General features: G+C 51.9%; 1 protein-coding gene across 2 annotated transcripts in view; it reads right to left on the reverse strand.

The window, feature by feature from the left end:
• MYO1C (myosin IC) overlaps positions 1-26381 on the reverse strand; it is a 47182-nt gene that overhangs the window by 13921 nt on the left and 6880 nt on the right. The window contains exons 2-25 of one of the 2 annotated variants that reach the window (XM_058163862.1): positions 19720-19872; positions 18831-18946; positions 18136-18334; positions 17644-17724; positions 17234-17413; positions 16888-16986; positions 16662-16775; positions 16167-16238; positions 15902-16021; positions 9422-9507; positions 9202-9307; positions 8896-8976; positions 8466-8557; positions 7230-7324; positions 7077-7123; positions 6909-6989; positions 6717-6822; positions 6292-6409; positions 5924-6037; positions 5761-5837; positions 5606-5674; positions 5305-5389; positions 4680-4839; positions 4248-4331 (exon numbers count right to left, since the gene is read on the reverse strand). In XM_058163862.1, the coding sequence (XP_058019845.1) occupies positions 4248-4331; positions 4680-4839; positions 5305-5389; positions 5606-5674; positions 5761-5837; positions 5924-6037; positions 6292-6409; positions 6717-6822; positions 6909-6989; positions 7077-7123; positions 7230-7324; positions 8466-8557; positions 8896-8976; positions 9202-9307; positions 9422-9507; positions 15902-16021; positions 16167-16238; positions 16662-16775; positions 16888-16986; positions 17234-17413; positions 17644-17724; positions 18136-18334; positions 18831-18946; positions 19720-19845 (2508 nt within the window). In that variant the 5' untranslated portion in view covers positions 19846-19872. The remainder of the gene's footprint in view (positions 1-4247; positions 4332-4679; positions 4840-5304; positions 5390-5605; positions 5675-5760; positions 5838-5923; positions 6038-6291; positions 6410-6716; positions 6823-6908; positions 6990-7076; positions 7124-7229; positions 7325-8465; positions 8558-8895; positions 8977-9201; positions 9308-9421; positions 9508-15901; positions 16022-16166; positions 16239-16661; positions 16776-16887; positions 16987-17233; positions 17414-17643; positions 17725-18135; positions 18335-18830; positions 18947-19719; positions 19873-26381) is intronic. The other variant, XM_058163863.1, reaches the window with a different exon arrangement.

Consider the following 26381-nt stretch of genomic DNA (forward strand, 5'->3'; position numbering starts at 1 on the left):
ACTTTTTTAATAAAAAAAGGGGGGGGGAATGAATAAAGGTAACTACAGCCTGACATCAATAACTTAGAAAGATTCTGGAAAAGATAATAAAAAAACAGACCTGCAAACACCTAAAAGAAAACAAAACTCTTACTAGAAGTCAACATGGCTTTGTCAAAAACAGATCATGCCAGACAAACCTTATTGCAGTTTTTGAGAAAGTGACTAAATTAGTGGACTAGTGAGATACTATGGATATAATTTACTTGGACTTCAATAAGGCATATGACAAAGTAGACCACAATTTATTCCTTGGTAAGATAGAAGAAAGTGGGTAAGCAGCATCACCACCAGATGGATTTGTAACCAGGTGACCGATCAGACTCAACAGAACTACATCTACAAGGAGAGAAGTAGGCAGTGGGCCCAAAGTTTTGTCTTGGGCCCAGTACTCCAACATCTTCTTAAACAATTTAGATGAGGGGATACAAGAGGAACTCATCAAATTTGCAGATGACACCAAGCTAGGAGGAATAGTCAATACTTTAGAACAGGGGTCCCCAACCCCCAGGCCGTGGACCGGCACCAGGCCGTGGCATGCCCGAAACCAGGCTGCATAAACAAGCAAAGCACTATCCATGGGATGCAGGCAGCACAGGAAACCATGCCCACTCCGGTCCAAGGAAAACCTTCTCACCACCGAACCAGTCCCTGGTGCCCAAAAGGTTGGGGCCACTGCTTTAGAAGATAGGCTCAAATCCACAAGGATCTAGGCCAGGGGTGTCAAACACAAGGCCCACGGGCATCATCTGGCATACGATGTGGTCGGATCCGGCCCACAGGGCTGTCCTGGAAAATGTAAGGGTCTGGCCTGCATTGCTTCAGCCCCGTCTACCTGCATCGCTTTGGCCCGGTCTACCCAATGTGGAAATATAGTGTTGTGACCCAGATTCCCGGACTCAGACTCCTGGAGGAGGATGATTCAGAGTGAGGAGGAGGAGTTCGCAAGGCCTGCTTCCCCTGGGCCCTCTCCCTCCCTGGCACCGACCCAGGAGGAGAAAGAGGGGCTGGCAAGGCCTGATTCCCCCAGGCCTTCTTCTGATTTGGCAATGCCCCAAGAACAATCTTGGCTCGATGCGAGACTGCGCAGACATGACCGGCGCGCGCAGCAGAGGAAGCTTTGGGACAGGCTCAGGGAATGATGAGTCAGGGAGCGATACCCACAGGGGATAAAAGCAGGAAGCGGAGCTTCTTGGCTTTTTGCGTTGGATAAAGCAATGAATTTGCGCGGGCAAACTGTTTCATGGATGGAAGAATCTGTTCGTGAGTGACTCTTGCTTTATCTATAATTTTCTAGTTATCTCCAGAGATTTTGGCAGGCGCGTGGGGAGATGTGGCCAGAACATCTCTGTGCCAGAAGGAATCCAGCCAAGTGTAAATAAACTTGAAGAAGGCCTTTGAGGGCTTCTGGTGGCTCCGCTCTCTCTGAAGGACGCCCTAAGGGCGCCCGCGCTGGGATTCTGTAAAAGCCGGCGAAATCAACGGCTGAAAGTACCTTCCCCGGTAAGGGGAAGGGAAAGAGCAAGAAGAAGGAAAGGTAGAGCTCTCTCTAGAGGCCCCGTTTGGGGAACTCGAAAGGGAAAGTTCCCTGGAATTCCTTCTGCAAAGCTCCAGCCCCAGCGTGTTTCTGCTTTAAGCAGACAGAGAAGAGAGCGACCACTTCTGCTTCAATTGATTGTTATGGATATTTATAAGCAGACGGAATAAAACACAGGAGATCAGTCATTTAAATTGCAAGTATTAAATCTGACTTCTATTTTTTCTTTTAAAAAAAATTTTTTTTTCTCTCATCTACAATCAACACAATGAAATAAAATGGCGTTTACTTGTTGAGAAAGTGAAACTGAATGGAGATTTTATCTTATTGTACTGGACTGTGGATTGTTGGATTATTTTAGTTTGTTTAAGTATTTTATAAGGGGATTTTCAGCAAGAACTTTGCCATGAAGGTTTTTTCAGAAGAATGGATTCATGACTTTATACAGGATTATACAGAAAGAATGTATTTAATTACTCAACAATATGAATTGGAAAAAAATGGAGGCGTTTTGGATGAGAGTTTGGAGGAAATTAACCAAAGTAATCAGGACTTGGAATATGGAATGGATGTAAAGAAGCCTTTTTTAAAAAGTTTGGATGAAAAGCCTGAATTTGTGCTACAGGAGGCTGTCTCCCGAAATGGAAAAATTCACAGGGTTAATGCTTTCCAAGAGTTCTCTTTTTGGATTGAGGGAATATACGGCAGTAACTCGTGGATTCTTGGACATAAGGAACTATTAGGAAATATTGTGACTGACTTTTCAAAAGGAATAATGAAGGAAAGACAGAGACTAATGCATCAAAAATGGCAAGAGACAAAAGTATCACTTTTGAAAGAATTTTTTTTTTTTTTAAATATTAACAGAAAAAGATTTTAGCGTTTCTGAAAGACAATACGTAAGGAAGATTTGGAAGAAATGGGTTGATTATATGTTTTATAACCATCATAAAAGACTAGATATTTGGATTTATACTGGATTTTGACGAGGAAGGACTAAAGTTGAATAGATATTGTAATTTCCCTGTATTGAAATTTTATAATCTGTTGTATTGAATTTTAAATAGAATATTCTCGAAAGATCTTATGTAAGAAAGACTTGGGGAAAATTATATGGTTATAGAAGCTATAAGGAGATATTCTCTGAACTGGATTGGATTTTTATGCTTTAGCTGGTTTTAAATATTTTAGGATTAATTTGTTCTACTGATCTATATATTTTATTACTGTTTATTGTTAATTTTTTGAAGGATTTTGGTTATGTAAGGAGGAAGTCAGAGCTAGAGAGGGAGAATTGGTATAATAGTTTTGGGAAAAAAATTTTTTTTTTAGCATATGTTTGTTTTATTTTTAACTATAGCTTGTGTTTGTTCCGGGAAGCCAGGGGGGGAGGGGGGAGGGGGTTTGTGAAGGGAGAGGGGTTGGGGGGAAAGGGGAAAAAAAAATTTTTTGTAAAACTTTTTGAATAAAAAAAAAAAAAAGGCCTTTGACTGACTTTTTGTTGGGGAGTGTTGGGAGGGGGAAACAGAACACATTGCAGCAGTATGGGGAGTGGTGTCAGGCTAGCCACGCCCACCCAGTCGGCCACACCCAGTAAGTGGAGGCAAGCTGGCCACAACGCCCACTCGGCCAGACCCACCCAGCCTTCTGAGGTCAACTACAGCCCTGATGCAGCCCTCAATAAAATTGAGTTTGACACCCCTGATCTAGGCAAACTTAAACATTGGGTTCTATTCAACCAAATGCAATTCAATGATGAGAAAAGTAAGATTTTACACTTAGACAAGGAAAACCAAATGCACAGACATAGTATATAAGGTGTTACCTGACTCAATAGTGGCAACTGTGAGAAGAATCAAGATGTCCTAGTGGACAACCATTTAAGTGTGAGCCAGCAGTATGTCACAGCTGCAAAAAAGCCAATGCAGGCCTAGGTTGCATCAACAGGGGGATATTATCAAGATTATATGAAGTATTAGTACCACTATATACTGCTTTAGTAAGACCAAACTTGGAATACCGCATCCACTTTTGGTCACCATGACACAAAAAAATATTGAGAAACTCTAGAAAGAGTGCAGAGAAGAGCAATAAAGATGATTAAGGAGCAGGAGGTTAAAACATATGAAGAACAGTGGCAGGATGTCTAGTCTAAAGAAGAGAAAGACTAGGGATGATATGATAGCATATTCCAGTATTTGAGAGGCTGCCACAAAGAAGAGGGGGTCAACATATTCTCCAAAGCACTTGAGGGCAAGACAAGATAGAAGCTTATCAAGGAGAGATCCAACCTAGAACTAAAGAGGAATTTCTGGACAGGGAGAAGAATCAATCAGTAGAAGGACTTCCCTCCAGAAGTTGTGGGTGCTCCATCATTGGAGGTTTTTAAGAAGAGCCTGGACAACCATTTGTCTCCTCTTTGGGCAGGGTGTTGGCATAGAGGACTTCCAAGGTCCCTGCCAACTCTGTCATTCTGTTATGCTCTTCGGAAATTCCTGACTGGCCACAGCACTGGGTTCCTTCAGGGGATACCCTTGGCTATCATCAGAATTCAAGAGTTCCAGTAACCATCCATAAAACTCACTACATAAGACCTTCTACCCACAAAACTGCTGATCAGAATCATCCCCCACCCAACCTGGTCCTGGAGGAAAGCCTGATGGCCACCCACCTGCCCTTTCCATTCGGGGCTGATTCTCTTGCAGTAGCTCCAAACCAGGTTCTGCATGCAGAGTTCCCTCAATAGCTGGGACACCTGAAGAAGAAGGGGGGCAGTTGAGGCAGGACCACTGAGGCTGGAGGGGCTCGCTTTGCCAGAAAAGCCCCACCTGGGTCAGCACACGCATACAGGAGAGGTAGGCTTCGTATGAGAAAGACACCAGGTGGCATGGATTGGCATTTTTTACTCTGACAAAGATACCCCAGCGCTGTCACTGCTGCAATCCATGTGTTAAATGCAGTTTACCATGGTTTGTTTGTCCACTCACAGGAAAAAGCTCCTTAAGCAACCATCATTCTGACCCAGCAGGACTTCTGGGATAACGCTCCATCAGGCTACAAGGCCTTCTTTTCTTCCCATCCCTTCACACAGCTGGACACCTACCTCTCGCAGGGAAGGCGGCGGCACTGGCCAGGACTTGTCTAGAACAGTCTTTGGCAGGTTGCGCTTTAGGTTCATCAGGAAAGAGTAACGAATGTAGTCCAAGAAGTATTCGTTCTCAGGGGAGCGGGAGCAATTTCGGTAAATGAAACCTTTGATGAACCTGTTGGTGGGAGCAATCAAGAAGGCTGCTGCTCAACCCCCACCACACAAACTCCAGGGACCCCAGCTTTCCACTCCAGGGGACCAGCCCGGGGGGGGGGGAGGTCTCAGGCAGAGGGAACAGTGAATGCAGCACAGGCGGGTCTCTGGGGAGAAGGCAGCAGCCCAGCTAGGTGCATAAATATCCCCACTGCCTCCTCCCCCCCCCCCACCAGCAACTGTGCTCAGCAATAAGCCCCGATGGGTCAGGAATAGGAAAGAGTCCCTCTCACCACCCAGAGTTCCTTTTGGAGAGAGATGGGCAGTTCAGAATATGAAAATAATAAAATTAAAATACAGGCTATAAAACTCACTCAAGACCCCCACTCAAGGATTCTGCATCCCCCAACCCTTTACTCAAGTGTGCAGGGTCTCTGTGACCTGAAAGAGGGCCCACTCTTATAGCAAAACCACAACTTTTACATACCGCCGGATGATGTCCACTGCCCACTTCTTCTTGGCAGCCTTCCGGCGTCCCAGAGTACCACGCCACCAGGCCTGGATAGTGATCGCTGCATGAAAGAACAGGAAGAAACCTCAAGGGCTAAGTGCCAAGAGCCACCCTGCACCTGCTTCCGATTCCCCTCATGGTCTCAAAGCAGCCCCTCATGGCCCATTCATAGGGAGAAGTGACGAGGCCCAGCCCGGCTTTCCCTTCCAAGGCAAAGCTGGGCATGACATCCAGTTGCACTGTGCCCCACAAGTTATTTGAAGGGCTGCCTTCCTACCTGAATGCTTCATTTGAAGGTATTTCTTTCGCCGATAGAAGCCTCGCCAAGCAGCTTGGATTTTTGTGGCTTAAATCGGGGAGAAAAGATGGGGGTTAAGCCAAGCAAACAGGTCAGGTCAGCCTGACTTACTTAAAAATGCCCGACAGACCTACCGAGACTTTGCTTGCGAATTTCCAGGGCTTCTTCTGTCGCAAATAGAGTCTTAGGGAAACGAATGAATATTTTTGTCCTGGAAATAAACACATCTATGAAAAAGAGAAGAGCCCCTTTTTTGCTTCCGCAGACAGACAGCAACTCCCGCTGTCAAACCATTACCTGCCCAGCTTGTACTCTTCCTGCTTGAAGCCCAGGTGTTTCAGGAGGGCTGCCACTCCGTCCTGAGGCCTCCCATTCCAGGTGGGCCATGTTTCAGGACATAGAGATTTGTACCTGGTCAGAGAGGAAAGAGAGGGAAAGAATGCCTTCAAAAGACTTGCTGCTAAGGCGGCCACCGGGTAGCCTCAGAAGAGGCTTGGGTTGGCACCTTGGATGCAAGAGTGGGAGAGGTGCCAGGGCAGAGACTGGGCAGCCAATAAAGATCTCTTTATTCCTCACTAGACTGTACCCACCCACTTGCGCCTTCTGAAAACTGTGTATCTAAATACCCTGGAAGCACAGCCTGGACACTTGTCTTAGCGCTGTACCTTTGCAGAAAAACCTCGTATTTCCGCCGATATGCAAAACCAGCCCTGCGCACTCTCAGGTTCTCCATCAAGCCCAAGTATTTCACTTGGTGCCGAATCAAAACTTCATCAAAATTGCCTGGGAAAATATGGAATCGTCTTGGAATCCAGAGCCAGTTCCAGACAGACAGCCATCCTTCTCCCTCACCAGCTCAGAATAGGGGCCTGGGCAGCCGAGCCTCAACTTCAGCCATGATTCAGGCCCCGGTGGGCCAAGAGCCCTTGAGGAAGCGGCCACCATTGTGCATGACAAAGAGAACCAGGCAGGGTTGCCAGCGGCAGCCCTTCTCCCAACAGGAGTGGCCGTTCTCAGCCTGGGCTCCAACCCAAAGCGTTGGGTGGGGGGAGGGAGGGTGGGGGACCCCTGCTGACCTCCCCCCACCTACCAGCCTGCTTGGCATGATTCGGCTTGATGCAGCGGACGTAGGAGGGCTCCTTGGACATGAGGATCTCCATCAGCTTCAAGAGGCTGTTCTTAAACTGGGTCACGGCCTGAGAGACGAGATGGCCAGAGAAGTTGGTTGAGTGCCCCCTAGGGAGAAGGCAGGGAGATGTAGAGCCCCTCTGCCAGGCCTTACCGTCTCAGGTCTCTTCTTGTCGGTCAGCTCCGTCCTGTCAAAGCATTGGGTGATGATGGGGTTCTCCGAGTCACACATCGCCTGTAAGGGCAGCAAACAAGACCATGGGAGATTGCATCTTTCTGGGGGGGTTTTCCCCCCTCAGCCAGAGTGCCTCTCCAGGCTCACCTCCTTGAGGTTCCGGAAGAGCAGGTCATTGTTCTTATCCAAGAAACCTAGGGAAGAAGGTCAGAAACCCACAAGGTGAGCAGCAGGAAGACCCCCTGTGCAGGGGCCAGGCGAGGAGGGGTCCCAGTCCTGCGGTGCTGCAGGAAGGCTTACCTGCCACGTTGTAGGTGACTTCCCCGGCATAGTGCAGCAGGCGGAACTCTTCCCGCCCCAACGACTTCCGGGTCTTGGCATCGGCCAGCTTGTGCCTACGGAGAAAGCACGGCAGAGGGTCAGTATCGCACCTGCAGCTTGGCCAGAATAATTCAGCCAAGGACTTAGGGAGGGTGAAGAAAATCCTGTGGCAAAAGGGGAGGGGGTCAATAATAGGGTAACAGAATAACAGAATTGGAAGGGACTTGGAGGTCTTCTAGTCCAATCCCCTGCTCAGTTAGGAAACCCTATACCCATGATGGCGAACCTATGGCACGCGTGCCCGAGGTGGCACGCAGAGCCATCTTTCCAGGCACGCGAGTTGTCTCCCAACTGCTGTTCAGGCCTCCAGTGCACATGTGTGCAATTTAGGGGACCCAGCTGGTCTTCGGAGTTCTCTTGTGCATGTGCGAGCACTTGCGTGTAACATGCACATGTGTAGATGGCATTTGTACACATTGTGCACACAAAAGCTGTGCAAATGTGCAAATTGTATGGTTGCATGCACAGCGCACGGGGGCGTGTGTGCAACCCATGTGCATGCGCAGATGGAACCGAGTGTTAGCGCAGATAGCACCCGCGCATGTGAAGTGCGTACCTGTTCGGCACAGTGAGTAAAAGTTTTGCCACCATTGCCCTATACCATTTCAGACATATGGTTGTCCAATCTTGTCTTAAAAACTTCCAGTGTTGGAAAATTCACAACTTCTGGAGGCAAGTTGTTCCACTGGGTAATTGTTCTAATCGTCAGGGTCTCCTTAATGCCAAAGGCTTTGGGTTCTCCTACTTCTTTGGGAAGTACCTTCTGCGGGGCACCCCACTGCAAGCCCCCCTCCCCTCTGGGGTGCCCATGGTGACAAGAAGAAAGACCTAAGGACAGGACCCCAGCTTGGCCAGCTGGCGGGGAGTCAGACAGCAGGGGGTGTGGAGCCTGTAAAACTCTTCCTGAATGGACTGTGCTCTCCCACAGAGTGGGTTGCACGGTTTTGTACTTTTCAAGCTCCTATGGCTATTTTATTTTTAAATTTTTTGTGTGTTGTTCATGTTTGAATTTGTAAGCTGTCCGTATAGTATGTGAGATGGGCAGCTATAATAATTAAATCAATCAAAAGCCAACAGCAAAAGAGCCATCCTTGGTCTGAAAACTGTGCTATCCCCTTCTCTTCCTGGGGGGAGGGGGATCTCTTCTGAACTCACGTGAGGAAATGGGGGTGACTCTTGATGGTCTCCTCAAGCTTCTCCAGAAAGGTCATATCTGTGGCGTCCCCAGGCCGCAGGCACTCCTCATCCTGCAGACAAAGCCAAGTGAGGAGGTGGGGGAGGTCAGGCGCCTTCCTTGGCTGCTTTACTCATGAGCAGCCCGTGTTGGCAGAAGGCCAGAAGGGGGACAGCTCCCCACAAGTGTGCCCCACAGCTCCAACAGGCCATCAGCTCAGGCACAGAAGCAGGCCAACTCTCCCTTTGTGGGGCAGGTGAAAAGGCCCAAGGAACAGAAGGTATACAGATTAACAGAGTTGGAAGGGACCTTGTGGCCACGGGAAGGCTACACTGCCCCCTTTGGGCTGGGTGGGGCTCCCCAGCTGTCCCAGGGTTGTTTCGGGGTTCTGCTTCTCCGAGGAGAACTTACCAAAATGGAAATTATGCCTTTAAACTTTTCTTCCACCAAGTCACAGATGATTTTGTTGTTGAAATACTGAACTGGTTCCCACTGCCATTTCACAAAGAGAGATCCAATTCCCCTAGGTTATAGGGGGCAGCCACCTCCGCAGCCCCAGCCCACCTGAGCTGCCCCATCCATCCCTTTCCAAGCACCACCAACCACCCCTAATCTCCAAGCCGCCAACCACCCCTAATCTCCAAAGCGGGGGGAGCTTGCCTCCCCTGCAGGGGTCTCCCACCTGGGGGTCACTGCAGGAGGGGAGCGGGCTCTTACCGCGATGCCCTCAGCTTCATACTCCTCTTGCTCGGATTTCAGGGTGAGCTCTATGAAAAGCTGCTGCAGTTTCTCGTTACAGTAATTGATGCAGAATTGCTCAAAGCTGCAAGGAAGCATAGGGCGCTTCACATGTCAGGCAGAGCTTTGTATGGGCTGCCAATCCAGCTGCCAAAGGGTTCCCAGATAAAGGGGATGCCCAAGGTGCCCGGAAACGCACCTGTTGTGCTGGAAAACTTCGAATCCGTAAATATCCAGCAGTCCCAGCACAGTTGAGCTTTTCCTCCAGCCCAGGTTCTCCGTCTCCTAGGAAAGGAGAGAGAGAATAAAGATGGGAACCCTCAGCTCTCCCCTTCTGGAGATCTGAGGGAGGAAAAGCGGCCCCTCCTCCCTTCTCAAGTATGCTCTGTGAAAGGGGTCCTCCTCCAAGGCAACAGGAGCCCAGTCAATCACGCCAGCAGGCAATACACACACCCCAACCAGGGCCCTGAACCCAGCGCTTCCCCCTCCTCTCCAGTGGGACAGAAGCAGCGCCTTGCTTGACGGACCCCGCGGTTCATTGTAGAGGACAGTGTAACAGCTCGTTTCTTCTGCTTTTATGTTGAAACTGTTAAGTGTCAGGCGTGCCAGCAATGCCCGCAGTTGGAACACCAAGCCCACCCGATCCCAAGGCAAGCCTGGCAACTCTCCAATTCCTCTGAACGGGCCTTCCTAACAAGGGCCCAAGGTAGGGGTGGAGGGATGGCGGTGGTTATTTGAGAGAGTCTGGAGCCGATGGAGGCCACTGTTCCTTAGATAGCCGGTTGTGAATCCCTTTACATGAAGTAGGATGCAGGTGGGCTTGTTGATCACGTACCTGGCTCCTTGCTGCGTGGCAACAGCCCTGCCCGAGTTGCTGGAGATGATAGCCGGGATGGCAGTTGATACCCCTAGGCTTATGGTCATGGGGGATTTCAACTTGCCATCAGCCGGTGTGTCGTCAACGGCGGCTTGGGAGTTCATGGCCTCCATGACAGCCATGGACCTGACCCAACTAATTGACGGCCCCACCCACGTCGGGGGAAGCACACTGGATCTGATTTTTGTCTCTGGACAGTGGTTGAGTGATCTGGAAGTATGAGAATTAGTCACTGAACCTTTGTCATGGTCAGACAACTCTCTCCTTCGTCTGGACTTTTGGACCGCCGCTCAACACTGCAGGGAGATGGGACCAATACGTTGGTTCCGTCCCAGGCGACTGATGGACCTGGAGAGGTTCCTGATGGAGCTTGGGTCGCTCCCTGGCGATCTGGCCCACGGCTCGGCCGAAGAGCTTGTTGCGGCCTGGGAACAGGCCGCAGTGGGCGCTTTGGACCGTGTCGTGCCTTTGCGGCTTCTGACCCGGCGTAGGTCTCAACCAGCTCCTTGGTTTTCTGAGGAGCTGAGAGAGATGAAGCGCCAGAGAAGACGCCTAGAGAGCGCTTGGAGATCCAGCCGTTCTGAAGCTGACCGTACACTAGTTAGGTCTTTCACCCAGACCTATCTAGTGGCATTGAGGGAGGCCAAGTGGGCCTATGTCTCTACCCTCATTGCGTCAGCAGAGAACCACCCAGCCTCCCTGTTTAGGGTGACTCGCTCCCTCCTTCACCAGGAGGGGTGCGATGATTCCTTACAGGGTTGTGCTGAGGATTTCAGCAGGTATCTGTTTGACAAAATCGCTCAGCTTCGGGACAGTTTGGACCAAAATTGGGTAGTTTCGGGTGAGGTTACGGAGGCTAGTCTTGTTGAGACCATCTGGGAGGAGTTTGATCCTGTGGCTCCCGAGGACATGGACAGGTTGCTGGGGCGACTGAATACCACATGTTTATTGGACCCGTGTCCCTCCTGGTTGGTGCTGGCCACCCGGGAGGTTACACGAGGCTGGCTCCAGGGGATTGTCAATGCTTCTTTGAGGGAGGGTGTTGTTCCCACCGCCTTGAAAGAGGCGGTGGTGAGGCCCCTCCTCAAGAAGCCCTCCCTGGACCCAGCTGTTTTGGGCAACTACCATCCAGTCTCCAACCTTCGCTTTGTGGCAAAGGTTGTTGAGAGTGGGGTGGCACATCAGTTACCCCAGTACCTGGATGAATCTGTCTATCTAGACCCGTTCCAGTCCGGCTTCCGACCCGGATATAGCACGGAGACAGCTTTGGTCGCATTGGTGGATGACCTCTGGAAGGCCCGGGATAGGGGTTATTCCTCTGCCCTGGTTCTCCTAGATCTCTCAGCGGCTTTTGATACCATCGACCATGGTATCCTGCTGCGGCGGTTGGGGGGATTAGGAGTGGGAGGCACCGTGTTTCGGTGGTTCTCGTCCTATCTCTCCGACCGATCGCAGACGGTGTTGGCAGGGGGGCAGAGATCGACCTCGAGGCGCCTCCTTTGTGGGGTGCCACAGGGGTCGGTTTTCTCGCCTCTCCTGATCAACATCTACACGAAGCCGCTGGGTGAGGTCATCAGTGGTTTTGGGGTGAGTTATCAACTGTACGCGGATGATACCCAGCTGTACATTTCCAACCCTGACCACCCCAATGAAGCTGTCGAAGTGCTGTCTCGGTGTTTGGAGGCCGTGCGGGTCTGGATGGGGAGAAACAGGCTCAAGCTCAACCCCTCCAAGACTGAGTGGCTGTGGATGCCGGCATCCCAGTACAGCCAGCTGCAACCATGGCTGACTGTTGGGGGCGAATCATTGGCCACAATGGAGAGGATGCGCAATCTGGGTGTTCTCCTGGATGGACGGTTGTCTTTTGAAGATCATTTGGCAGCCGTCTCCAGGAGAGCTTTTTACCAGGTTCGCCTGGTCCACCAGTTGCGCCCCTTTCTAGACCGGGATGCCTTATGCACGGTCACTCACGCCCTCGTCACTTCTCGCCTGGACTACTGCAATGCTCTCTACATGGGGCTCCTCTTGAGGTGCACCCGGAGACTTCAGTTGGTCCAGAATGCAGCCGCGCGGGTGATAGAGGGAGCCACCTGTGTCTCCCATATAACACCGATCCTGCGCAGGCTGCACTGGCTACCTGTGGTTTTCCGGGTGCACTTCAAGGTGTTGGTTACCACCTTTAAAGCGCTCCATGGCATAGGACCGGGATATCTTCGGGACCGCCTTCTGTTACCACATGTCTCCCACCGACCGGTACGCTCCCATAGAGAGGGTCTTCTCAGGGTGCCGTCAGCCAAACAGTGTAGGCTGGTGACCCCCAGGGGGAGAGCCTTCTCTGTGGGAGCACCTACCCTCTGGAATGAGCTTCCCCCAGGACTTCGACAACTTCCTGACCTCCGGACCTTTCGCCGTGAGCTGAAGACATATTTGTTCTTCCGAGCAGGACTGGCTTAATAGGTTTTTTAATTGGATTTTACTGGGGTTTATTTTATATTATGTATTTTATTTTAAATTTAGGCCATATTGAATAAGTTTTTTAATAGTGTTTTTATTGTAATATATTGTATTGTTTTATCTGGCTGTTCACAGCCCTGAATCCTTCGGGAGAAGGGCAGTATAAAAATTAAAATATTATTATTATTATTATTATTATTATTATTATTATTATTATTATTATTATTATTATTATTATTATTATTATTATTATTATTATTATTATTAAGCAAAGGCAGCCCGAGTGCCTTTTTCAAGGGGAGGCTGCCCAGGCCAGCATAGAGGACTCTGCCCAAGCCCCAGGAAGACCCTCGCCCATGCCAAGCTTTCCCCAGAGATGACTGCAGCTGCCCAGTGGACGCTACTTCTCCCATTAGCCCAAGAGTATCTATGGAGATTCTCTGTCACCCAGGTCATGGTTGTCCCAAAGGTGCTTTTTCAGTAGGCAACTGGACTTCCTTGTTTTTCTTTGAAGATGTTTCGCTTCTCATCCAAGAAGGTCAGGTCTGACTGGATGGTCCTTCTATTCCCCACCATCCAGTCAGAGCTGAAGAAGCTTTTTGGATAAGATGGAAAATGTCTTCAAAGAAAAAGCAGAAAGTCCAGTTGCCTCCTGAAAAAGCACCTTTGGGATTAGCCCAAGAACTGCAAGGCGGCCACCAGTCCTGCACTTAATCTGACCAAGTCAGACAGGAACTGGCATTTCTGGAGACAGTTCTCCCATCAATTGACAATTGTTTAGACTCGCAGTCAGCAAGGTGGAAAGAATGATAAAACCATCAAATGACCGTAATCAAGCAACACAGTTAAAGCAAGACACCCCCCCCGCGCCCCCCCCCCAAAAAGTCAAAACAATATATAAAACCCTGGGAAAAGCAGTCTGTGAAAGAAAAGCCCAGGTGGAAAACAATGTTCCTTAAAGCAGCAGGTGCCTAGCAGTCCCTAGCAACCCACCCACGGTTTGGGCTCCTGGGCTATCAGAGATCCGTGAAAGCCACTTCCCCTCCAGGAAAGCACGCTGAACTGGACCCGGAGTGCTCCTGGCCAGGAGAGGGGATGTCTTTGCTGCGTCCCTCCCTGCTTTGGTTGTGACAGGCTCTCCTGTCACAGCAAAAGGCAGGGAGGAGAGAAAAGGCTGGGGGGCCCTTGCTGAGCTGCGGAAGGCTGGACCTGAGGCCAGCCAGCAATTGCTCAGCTGCAGCAACACAGCAGAGGCTGGCATTTCGCATTAGTTTTGCATGCCAGATTTTGCCCCAAAATGACTGGGAGCACATACAGCCTCAGCAGGGTATAAATGGTGGAATCCATTTCAAAATACCAATCGTGTCTTGCATGATGCAGCCCCAGGGAACAGAGAACAGAATGGCAGCCTACTAAGAGTTTGCAGCGCTCTGATGAAAAGAAGGAAAACACAATCTGGTCCCCCCAGAGGAAAAAGAGCAGCACCAGGGGGAAGCAGCCTCCAGAGAGAGATACAACAGCAGCCGGCGGCTTTGCCCGAGAACCAGCGTTTCTGGAACTAGTAAGGCTCTGGCATGCCAAGGGCTCCTCCGGGGAGCCCTAAAGGCTCGAACAATGGGAGAATCTGCATTTCCTCTGTGCTTTATTTCATTTACCTCTGTGTGCATGTGTGTGTGTGTGTGTGTGTGTGTGTGTGCACGCACCCTTGAGTCAATGTTCCCTCCTCGAGACTGCTGGGGCAAGTCTGGGCAGTTACTTGGCAAAGTTCTTCAGAAGTACTTTGCCACTGCCTCCTTTCTAGGACTGAGGCAAAATGACTGGCCCAAGATCACCCAGCTGGCTTTGGAACCAATTTCGTTATATACATGATGTGCAATGACAATAAAGGCTTTGAACATTTGAGCCTAAGGCAGGACTAGAACTCACCGTCTCCTGGTTTGTAGCTTAGTGCTTTAAATAACATGTTTTTACCCAACCTTTTGGGGGTTGTTTGGTTTTGATGTCTGTGCCTTTTTTCTTTATTGTTCTTGCTACTTAAATAAAAAACTTCCCATTAAAAACTACGAAAGCAGCATATAAAGACAATAAGAGGAGAAAACTAGCCATAGCAAATAATGCAGCAAAGGAAGCCTATAAATTCACTAAATTTATAGCAAAGCAAACCGACTGGTCTCTCTGCAGCTCTTTCTGGCACACCTGCGGCTGGGCAAATCACACCTGGCAGGCATTTTTGTTTTGTTGCGGGCGGGCAAGCAAGCAGGCCTACCTCCCAGGGGGAAGAGGAACCAAGGGACTGGCCAGGAAAAAGGGCGTCTCCTTCAGAGTGTGAGCTGCTAAGTGTTTTTAAAGGTAACACCTTTGGGGGCTCACCTGGAAATCACTGAAAAGCATCCCCCCGCCCCAAGAAAGGGGAGCTGCTAGAAAGCCCAACGCATTTCAGAAAAATTCCCTGTGTGCCAGATGAAGATGTTTTTTCAACCCCCATTGGGTTTCTGCACTACAGGGGCCTTCCTGACCAGCCCACGTGGCCCGTACCATGTCCAAGACAGCCTGTAGCCTCCTCGCTTGATGGATCATCCCGCCCAGAATTGGAGACGAGACAGTCCTTCCAGTAGGGGCTCCCTAGGAGGCTGCATCAGGATGGCCTTCCACTGGCTGCCCGCCATCAATCTCCCCATTCTGGAAAAAGTGGTTCTTGCCAAATAAGGGTCTCCATCTAAGCTCTTCCTCCTCAGGGAACATCTGGCTCCCATTCACCCCACGGGCGGCAGCTCTACTAACCGTGGTGGCTGCTCTTCCTCACAGGTGAGTCCTTGACCTTTTGGCTTGGTGGCAGTGGCAGCACCAGCTTCTCTTGCACAAGGAAGAGACACAACGTGCACCCTTGCCAAGCAGCCCTGGCCTCCTGCCCTACCCGATGGAGGCAGTGCAGCTCCTCTCACCCGCGGTCAAGGGCCGCCTCATCAGGGAGAGGAAAGTCTGCCGCCTTCTGGAGGCCCCCTCTGGGCCAGCCCTCTGCCACTGCACGGCTGTGGCCCACTATGTCTGCAGGGAGGGGGGGGTATCCTTGCCGTTCCAGGCACCTGTTCTAACCTTTGCATGCTAGCAAACCAACGGCCTTGCAGCCGGTGGGCATCCTGATTCCAGCCTGGGACATTTGGCTGCTTCACGGAGATGTTTAAACAACCACAGTTTCACATCTCCTCTCCGAGTTCAGAACCAATGACAGGTGAGCTCTGGCTATGGGGAAGAAGCCCCAAGATAAGTGTGGGGAACCTGCAGGCACTGCCTGGGCCTGACTGAGTCTCCTGCGAAGGCCAGCAACTGGGGCGCTAGAGACCAACTGACCTTGTAAGCCAAGGACTTGTTAATCTTGCCCACCAGCCAGGAGAAGGTGCGCCCATACACAGCTTTGGCCAGAGCGTCACGAGCGTAGGAGGCCTGTTCCAGGCTGAGAGGGCTGATCAACTGCAGGGAAGAAGAGAGGCCACCAGTCTCCAACCGAACTCTTGCTACGAGGACCAAGCTCCTCAGGACCTAGAGGAGCTTGGTCCTCGTAGGCTACCCAGGCTACCCCCTACCCCCATCGTTCTGCTGGCAACTCTTCTCTCACCTGTTCTCCTTTTGCAATGATCTTCTTGTGAGTCAGAGCTTCCTGCAGCACCAAGTTCTCCAGGCCCAGGAGCTTCAAACCAAGGAAAAGAGAACGTGTGAGAGCACCAGCCGGTCTCTCCTGCGCCCGGGTCGCAGGGCTGAGTCTTGGGCAGAGAAGGTCAGTCAGTAACAAGAAGGGGAGCTGCTGTGGCTGGGCTGCTCCCGGAGCGACCTGGCCACCCATCCTTTCTTTCTCCTGCACCTGCCTTGCCCCACCTCAGGCCCCCCTTCCTCGCAAGAGACCACAGTCGGCCCTCTGGAGGGGATGCCGGCTGATCACAGATGGCCTGCACTCGCCTCCTAAGCCAACCTCAGCTGAACCAGAGATGACTTTAGTAAACATTTCTGAGAAATTTCAAAATAGATTCGAAAGCGCTTCTGAAGGCGGTTGGTACATTTCACTTCCAATGTATCATGGATAAAATGGAGGCCTGGAACAGGTCCCGTCACTCACCCTGGCCAAGTATTTGATCTGGTTTTCTGTGGTCACTTGCGCACTGCCATGTTCATTGGTTGTAAATTGCACATTCCCCAAGTGCAACACGCTTGCAATGATACTCAGCAGATCCTGGAAAAGGAAGGAAAAGTCTTGTAAATCCAGCCCTGTGGCAGGGGTATCCCTAGGAAAGGCTTCTCCCACCAGAGAGAGGGGGGAAGGGAGGCAGGGCCAGGCCTCTTACCTCGACTTCACTGTCACTGAAGTTGATGACAGACAGTGCCCTGCGCACCACCTTCCAGTCGCTTTTGTCATTGATGGAGGCGACTTTGGCACACTGGCCCTGTGTGCAAAGGGGGGGCAGAAAGGGCTCCTGAAGAACAGATTCCTGCTTCCCACCCACCCCCACTCCCGATACACAGGTGGCCGCAGGTCAGACAAGCAAGGTGAGACCAGGAGACACGCTAAGCACATTCCCACGGGAGCCTCTGTGATCGCCACCAGCATGGTTTGAGGTGGCAAAGAGCCGGTGGCAGCAGCCCTGCAGGGGAGGCAGGGCCTCACCACCAACCACCCACAGCTCCCTTTACCTTCACCAGAAACTGGTATTGGTGGGGGCTCTTCTCCAGCCCCAGCCTCCGCAGCAGATCTTCCTCTCCCCCCTCCAACAGCTGGTAGAAGATGTGGAAGTTCCTCTCACCGTGATTTTGGTGCACCACCCGTGACTTCTCCAAGAGGTAGTTCAGGATGTGGCCCCCAATGGGAGCCCCCTAGGCAACCCAAGAGAAGGCATGGGTGTTGCTGGCGAGAGGCCCCAGGGATGGGGCTGCAGGGGTCCCACAGTCAGCCAAATCGGCAGCAGCAGGCCGGGCGGGCAGGCGGGGAGCCCTTTAGGGATGGGAACTGGAGTCATTGGGCACATTCCCCCACCCTGGAGCAAAGGCCGGATTTCCCTCCTCCCTTCCTGACTGTCAGCCCAGCGCCCCATCCACTTGCGTACTTTGTAATCAAACTGGACATCCATGTATTTCCCAAACCGGCTGGAGTTGTCATTCCGAAGAGTCTTGGCATTTCCAAAAGCCTGGTCACACAGAAAGCAGAAAAATCCAGATGGGGATCTTGCGGCCCCACTGCCCCTCTCAGACCCAGGCCCTCCTCCCGGCCAGAAGCACCTGCACTACATGCTGCTTGACTCCCTGGAAGAGGAGAGGGGCTGCGGGGTGGGGAGGAATGCAAAGCCATTATTCACACTGGAGTCCCCCAGTCTCGAGGCCAGGAGAAGGGCCACAGTTCCCTCCAAACAAGCAGGGAGCACTCTCCGAAGGAGACCCCCTCCTCCATGCAAGGAAGCGCTTTCTTGAGCTGTCAGGGGCTGTGAGCTCCTGCTCTGTGCATGCCACCAAGGAGGTCAAGATTTAGGCTAGCCACGACACCCTTGGGACCCCCAAAGCAAGGCCAGCACCCCCATTCCTCAGTGAGCTGCGAGAAGTACCTCAAGGACTGGGTTGGACTGCAGCAGCCTGTCCTTCACTGTCTCCACCTGCTCACTCGCAGGGCAGGTGACTGCATAGTACTGCAAGATCTTCTTGGTGGCCTCCGTCTTGCCCGCCCCGCTCTCCCCCGAGATGAGGATGCACTGGTCCTTCCTCTCCGTCCGCAGCGAGCGGTAGGCGTTGTCAGCGATGGCGTAGCTGAGGAGGGAGGGAGGGCAAGAGGCTGCCTGCTCTGTTCTCCCCCAGGAGCACAGAGGCTCTGGCTGCAGTTTCAGGGCTACTTGTTCAAATGCCTGCCTCCCGCCCCCCCAGACTTAGCATTCTCAAGGGCAGGAGCAACACCTCCAGGTCTTTCCTGCCACAAAGGGCCACAGGAAGCAGCAGCCCAGAATTGCAGGATAGCCTGGCAGGGTTTGGCTCCCACCAAGCCCAGCGGTGTCAATGCTGAAGCAGCAGGAGGGAGAGCCCTGCTTGGACTCCCCCACTGCTTCCCTCCCACCCCCCATCTATTTGACCTGCAGCCTTCTGCCAGATGCTTCCCGCCCTTTCTGCATGGGGGACCTTCTCCCCATTGTTCCTGCTGAGCTGCTAGGCCAAGGGATGCAAATGCACTTCTGCACCATTACCTGGCCTTGGCAGTGCAGTGGAGGGGGAAAGGGGGTGAGGAGAATATCACGCCTGTTCAAATACCCACAGGTGAGGAGAGACTTCGTAGAAGCTGACGCCACGGTAACGGTTCATGTGCTGCTTACTGTAGATCTCCAGGTCCTTATACGGGTTCACCGAGACCAGAACTGAGCCAATGTATGTCTGAAGAGGAAGCCAGCCCAGGGAGGGTTAAGGAGGGGGCAACAGGTGCCCTGGCTCAGTGGGGCTCCTTTCAAGGGGGCCCACAGCCCCCCAACTTAGCCTGAGGACCAAAATCCTGTCTCCTTTCCTTATGTGATCTGGGCACCATAAGGATATTTTGGTTCCCCTGCAGCAGCAGCAGCTTCCATTGTAATCCAGCACCTGCAGTGGGCTGCCTTCCCCAAGAAGACCACCCCCCACAACCCAGGAAGATTCCCCCGGGCCACTGACCCTCAGCGCTGATCAGCCTCAGCAGCCATCAGGCCACTCAGAGCAAGGGGGCTCCCTGGAGCCGAGCATCTCTTACCCTGATCCCCAATGCAGGGAGACCACCCCAGGCACCCAAGGGAGAGTTTTGATTTGGGGGCTCTCAAAGAAGGAGCCCTCCCCCCACTAGGCCAGGCAAGACGCTCGGTGGACCCCTCTACCTTCGGAGATTAAAATGGGCCCAGCCCAGTTAGCCTTCTGTAAGGCCCTCAAGAGCCGGCTCTGTTCTGATGAGCCTGAGGCCCCCAATGTCTTTCCTGGCTCTATGGCTCACTGCTCAAGTATCTTGCTCCTATGTATATTTAATCTGAATGTTTTTAGTGTTTTAAAATGTTTGTAATATTTTTAATTGCAATGTATTTTTTGAATTGTAAGCTGCCCAGTCATTGACTGAGATGGGCAGCTATAGAATTGAATAAATGAATCAATAAAAAATGAATAAGGTGGCTACCAGACACCACACTCACATAGACGAGGTTCTCCTTGAACCGCCTGCGCAGGTTCTCGATGAAAGCAGCTTCGCTGGTGAAGTTTTCCAGCAGGACAAAGTCCTGCACTCCCACCCGATCCCGGGCTGTCAGGGCGTTCTCCATCTCTGCCAAGCGGGCACCGTCACCTGCCTGCCAGGGGCACAGAACAGCCCAGCTGAGACATGAGAGCCTAGCCCAGCACTCAGACCGATACGATGGCCAGGCAGAGCTCCCCTTTCACAGGCTGCCAGGCCCCCAAATGGGTCTGCTTTCTGCCCACACCCAGGCTTCCCTGTTTGCCCCCCACTGGTCCAGCTGGCCACTTTTCCCTCCTTGCTCCCCATAAGCCACTCCCGTCTCTGAGCACCCATTCCACACACAGCCACCCATCTCACCAGAAGTAACTGAGTGGCATACAGCAGTCAAGTAAAACAATCATTATAAAAATATGGATAGTTATTAAATATTAAAATTATAGACAATGTAAACAATATAGCAACCCCTTATCACCCACATTAGGGGAGACACCTTAAAATATGGCAGGTTCCCTGGGACCACCCCCAGCCCTGCTGACAAAACCCAGTCTTGAGGCATTTCCTGAGCCGTGGTGGTGCAGTGATTACAATGCAGTACTGCAGGCTACATCTGCTAATTGTCAGCAGTTTGGCAGTTCAATTCTGACCAGCTCAAGGCTGACTCAGCCATCCATCCTTCCGAGGTCAGTACAATGAGGACCCAGATTGTTGAGGGCAACATGCTGACTCTGTAAACCACTTAGAGGGCTGTAAAGCACTGTGAAACGGTATATACCGTAAGTCTAAGCGTTATTGCTATTAACAGGGGCAGAGCAACCCAACTACAGGGAGAGGCTTCCATGGGGTGGGTGCCAGGGCAGAGAAGGCCTGCCTCCTGGCACCCATCAGCTGTCAGTCCCTGGCAGATGGGACCTGCAACATGCCCTCCCTGCCAGATTGAATACTGTACATGCAGTCCCTGACATCTTTCCTGGGTCCCGGAGTAGGAAAGGCCAGGTTGGCATCCAGCCCCCACCCCAACTGCCAAATACCCCCATCTCTGTCCAGCTTCTGTGTGAATTGGTGGGTAGGCCAATGAGGAGGCTGCACCTGGCACCTCCATTTCTTCAGAAAGCTCCCGGGGGGGAGGAATGGTGAAGCAAGGGGGCACTACTTAAAGGGAAGCCACAACTTGTAATGTGAGAGTGAGGGGGGTGTCCCAAGTTGTAAGGAATCAGGCCCCCACCTGGCCCACTCTCCCCAGAGAACCGGCACTAATGCCAGAGGGGGCCCTTCCCAAGGCAGGCAGAGCTAGGTCCAAGACACCACAGCAGGTCCCCTCCTCCCTGGCTGACCGACTCCAACCACCTGCCCTCCTGCCCCCTCCCTCCCAGCTCACCTCATGGTGGAACAAGTGGTACCCAGAAGGAATCAGAGAGCGCTTTTGCTGGATCTGCGACCACAAGCCCCCCACATCCATGGCCAAGGGCCGTGCCAGAAGCCACCCAGAGAGCGCCTGTCTCTCCTCCTCCCCTGTTCCAGCAGCAATGGAGGCATTTCAGGAAAGCAGCCGGCACAGAGCAGCAGCCCTGGAGGGAAACCTCCCCTGTGCAGAGCAGCACATCACCTGCCCTCACCAAATCCCAGAAGCCGCTTCAGGGGAAGGAGGTGCACCTGCGGTCCTCACAGAGGCCACCATCTGCCAGCTGCTTTCCCCACTGAGGGCTGGGAACCCAGTTGCTCCTCTCACCCAGGTGTGCCAGGGCATCTTCTGCCAAAGTGGGCGGGACTCATTGCTGTCTCCTCCCCATTCCTCCCCAGCAAATTGGGGGAAGCAACATCTGAACCACCTTCCAGGCCAAAGTCTAGCACAGCCGCCTTGCTCTCAATGGCCACCAAGACGGCCTTTAGGATGGGAGGTGAGCTCCCTATGGGTTTCTTCCCCCCACCCCAGGATCTCTCAGGAACACTTGACTCAAGCTGGCACCTCAACCCCAAGCCCAGAAGGCAACAATGCGCCGCAGACAAGGGAAGCGAGGGTGTCTCTGGCAGTCCCCAGGAGGCCCAGGGAGGGGAACTGCACTTCATCAGCATGGAGCCCAGGGCAGTTTAGATATCAGAGCAGTCTGAAATAAACCATCAATAGCAAAACCCACATCCTGACAATCAGGAGCCCTGTTTTTCCAAAGAGGCTCTGGAGGCCTTCAACTAAAGAGAAGGATGGGTGCCCATCCGGCATCCCCCAAGAGGGGGACTCCTAGCTGGTGTGGCCTTCTGGAGAAGGGAGACCATGCCGAAAAGGGCTGCTGCAGAGGGACACCCCCCCAACCCAAAGGAGGGAGGGAAGTAACGAGGAGGGTTGGACTAGGATTGAACTCCCAAACCACTGAGAGAAGCCAAGAGGATGGCGGCCAACTTCATTGGGGGGAGGGGAGTAGAGGGCTGCCAGGCCACTGGCCAGCTCACCCCAAAGGTTTGCTCCATAGAGCCTGCTTTGCCACGACTCAGGAGCCCCAAATGTGGGCCGGAAAACCTTCATTCCTGCTCAGAGGAGGCCCTCTGAGGTCTCAGCCACTGCTTTGCAATTTAAACCTTCTCTTTTTCAATAATCTAAATAACTCTGCCCACCTTCCATAAAACATGCCACAGACACAATATTCTGGTGACAGGCTACAGAAGAACAGCTGCAGTCCAAAAGGTCAACGTATGTTTGAACCCTATGCCCCCCCCAAATAACTGCTAATAGTCCGTCCCTGCAGAGAGGTGGAGCAGACACACACACACACACACACACACAACACACTGCACCCTCACCCTCCCTGGGCCACTCAGCTTCTTTACAAATCATCCAGAGGCCGAATCAAAGGGCCGTCTGGGAGTTGCAGAAAACAGCTTAGATGACAAAATGGCCTCTGCAGACTTCAAGGTCAGGCCAAATCAAATAGGTTGGCGCTAATCAGCCACAAGCTCCTCATTTGGAGGCAATAACCAGGGAACCTGCCTTGGGAGAAGGGCTGAGGGAACCACCCACTACACAGGAGCAGACCCTGCGAGGCAGCAACTAGCAAGACAAAAATGATCAGGGTGGGCATCGAAATTGTGGAAAGTGCCCGTTTCGGTCTACTCGAGGCTGGTTAGATGAAACTGCCAGTGCCAAACACAGTTCTGGGCAGCATGTTTTAAAGGGGAACCGAGGAAGACAGTCTGGGTCCAGAGGAGAGCTTCCAGGAGCAGCGTTAAGAGGGGGCAGCTGATCTAGCCTGCAGAAGAGAAGGCCGGGGGTCAGAGAGGGGACCAGAGAGCAGTAGGACCACCAGCCGGGGGACCTTTGGCCACCAGGAGGTGAGCCGAACTCTGCTGGCGATGGGGTTGGATGACGGAAATGTGAGTTCACTCGGGCGATGGGGATCCTTATTTCCAAAAGTTGGTTTTAATCATATTGTATATGGGCAACCACGAAATTATTTCAATAAATAAATAAAATTAAAAGAGAGGAGTCAGTCCGATGCAAGCTACTCCTCAGAGGAACAGCCTGCCTAAAATTGCGGTAAAGTTCCTCTCTGGATGGCTAGCTCCACATTCTGTGGATTCCTTCCTGTACTGGGCAGAGGTTGGACTAGATGACCTCCTTGGTCCTGCTCACTCATACGGCCTAGGATTCTGTAAGACAGCCGCTCCTCTGAGGCTCCCTAGCCAAGCACGGAAGCCGCTGCCGCCACCATCTTCAGCAATGTCATCTGTGGCATGCCAGATGTGGCACAGCCGGCCGAGCTAGAGCCGCCTCCTTCCCCTCCTGGCCAGCCAACACTTTCCTTTTATGGAGAAAAAATGCCTTTGCAGGAAGACTCTGCGTGGCTGCAATCCTTCCCCATGGAAGCAGTCCTCAGCAGCCCACACGGCAGGATCCTCAGCTGCTTGGCTCTCCAGCAATCGGATGAAATGACTTCCAGTCCTCAGGATCTCAAAGACAAGCGGGGGGGGGGATGCAAAGTGACTACCGAAGGGGATTTGCTGGCCCAAACGCCCCTGAGGTCCCTGGGGCTGCGCTGAGGGGCATACCAATCTGAGCTGTTAGGAGGAGCTTTCTCCAGGCCCCGCCCCCACCCTCGGCAGCCTCCATTCCTTTCCAGGGAGGGCCACAAGAAATCCCCAGAGAGACTCTGAGCTGCATTTTCCATGGGAGGAAACAGGATTTCCTCACCCAGCACAGTCCCAGGGAAGGTGCCAAGAAGAGCCATGGCTGTATAAGGGCAGATCAGCCAAGGACGGCAAAGGGCTCCTCCTGGTGGGGGAGGGCAGGAGCCATTGGTCAGCACGGGGAGAGGGGGGAGAGCAGAGCAAGGTGAGGTCCCTGGTTCCGGTCCACAGGAAGAAGCAGCCCAGGGCTCATCCAGCACCTAGCCAGGAGGGTTGCAGCCCAGAGGGGAGCTCTGAAAAGGGGCCCCCTTCGTGCGGCAGACATACCAGATTTCATCCAGGCAGGATGTGGGAGGCCTCCCCACTCCGGCTGCTAGAACTCCAGGGACCAGAGTCCACCTCCTCTCCAAAGCCCCCAGCAAGCAGCCCCACTCAAAAGCTGCCATGTTGCCCCTGTGGAGACTGGCAATCAGCTGCCGCCTCTGGGCACCCAAGGGTTGGTTTGTTCAGCACCAGCAGCCTTTTCCCAGCAGGAGACAAAAGGTAGCCACACCCACACAAACAACCAAATCTCCAGAGTGGAGAAGCCCAGGAGACCCCGGCCAGGCACGCCCCCCCCCGCACCAAAAGACTCCCCAGGCAAAGGCAGCAGGTGACAGACTGGGGTGGGGGCACCCTTGTGGCAGCAACAGGGGAAGCCGAGCTCCACCAGCCATCTGTGGAGTTTCCTTGCCCACAACAGGGAAGCGGTTGGGTGCGGTTTCCCAAAGAGACCCTGATTCACCTCCCCAGCTTAGTCCTGGGATTCCCTCAGGGTGTTGTCCCGTCCCCCCCCCACATCTGCCCCCCTCCCCGCTGAGGTCACTCAGGGTCCGCTGGGGGCCCATCCTTGACCCCCCACCAGGAATTCAGAGCCTGTGAAACGGCAAGTAGCAGGCCTGCAAGCACGGTGGATTTGATTTAAATCAAGTGGATTTAAATCACGATTTAAATCACTAGTAAAAAGGCTTGATTTAAATCAACTCGATTTAAATCATAATTTTTAGAGCAACTGTCATCTCTGTCCCGCAGTGGCTCCTCCTCTGACTTGCTGTTGACTCACCAACAGTCCCAATATTGCAAAATATACAGCCTCATGCTACACAATTAAACTCCATTTCATGCTGAATAAACTAAATTATTAATGTATCTTAAATAGAAAACTATCTTTAGATTTTTACTCCAAAAGCATTTTATTAAAATAAATTTGATAAAAATCAAAAAAATCTGATTTAAATTTAAAAAGTCTAATTTACATTTTTTAAAATCAGATTTTTTAAATATTTTTTTAAAAAAGACATCAATTTTTATCCACCCTGCCTAACGGTCAAAGGAGAACAGAGCAGGGGTGAAGTTCAGCAGGTTCTGGAGAACCAGTAGCGGAAACTTTGAGTAGTTCAGAGAACCGGCAAATACCAGCTCTCGCTGGCCCCAGAGTGGAGTGGGAATGGAGATTTTGCAATATCCTTCCCCCAGGATTTTTTTTTTAATTTACATTTATATCCCGCCGGAATGGGGTGGGAATGGAGATTTTGCAATATCCTTCCCCTGCCATGCCTACCAAGCCACGCCCACTAAGCCACACCATGCTCACCTACCCACGCCCACAGAACCGGTAGTAAAAAAATTTGAATTTCACCACTGGAGTAGAGCTTAGCAAGGAGGGGGCCGGGGGGGGGGGGGCAGCGAGCTTTGCTTCCTGAAGGGGAGATCCCAGGAGGTCTGGAAGGGTGCCGCCTCTAGGGAGAAAACCCCCTACTGGAAAGTGAGATGGGCTGGTCATGAATCAGCTTGTGGAACTGTGACTGATCTGGGAGGACTGGCACAGCCCTCCCCCCCCCACCCCCCGCCCAAAAAAAGACAAACTTATCTTGGTCTTCAGACAGGCCTCCTCAATGGAGTCCACTGCAACCTGTCCATTACATGGCAGCTTTTCAGTATTTGTGTCATGCTATGTTGTGCGTTCATAAAAATAAATGGGAACACTTTTCCCTCCCCCGCAAGGTCAGATCAAGTCTCACCTGCCTGACTGGAGACCTGGCTCTGCTGCTTGTCTTGGGGGGTGTTGATCAACTAACAATGGCTCCCACGTCCCCCCAGCCAGCTCCCTTCCGCCCATCTTTTAGTTATAACCTTATTTTTATTGCAATTGTTATTTTACGACACACACACACACACACACCTCTCACAGAGAGATAGGCAAAAAATTAAAATAAAATAATAAAATAAAATTAATAAAATAATAAAATAAAATAAAATAAAAATCAGCCCAAACCCCTTTCCTTTCTCAGGGAGTGACGCTGAGAGACCTGTATCTTCACATCAGTAAAGCTGTCAAGAAGGTCTCCGAGGAGATCCCACTACAGAAGAGAGCAAAATGTGCTACTCTTGAATGGCTCCTGAGCTTTGTTGAAGCTGTAGATGATGTTTGTTGGCATGTAGATCTCCCTCAATGACTTGGAAGAAGAT

Source organism: Ahaetulla prasina, chromosome 1, assembly GCF_028640845.1.
Source record: "Ahaetulla prasina isolate Xishuangbanna chromosome 1, ASM2864084v1, whole genome shotgun sequence".
Taxonomy (NCBI): domain Eukaryota; kingdom Metazoa; phylum Chordata; class Lepidosauria; order Squamata; family Colubridae; genus Ahaetulla; species Ahaetulla prasina.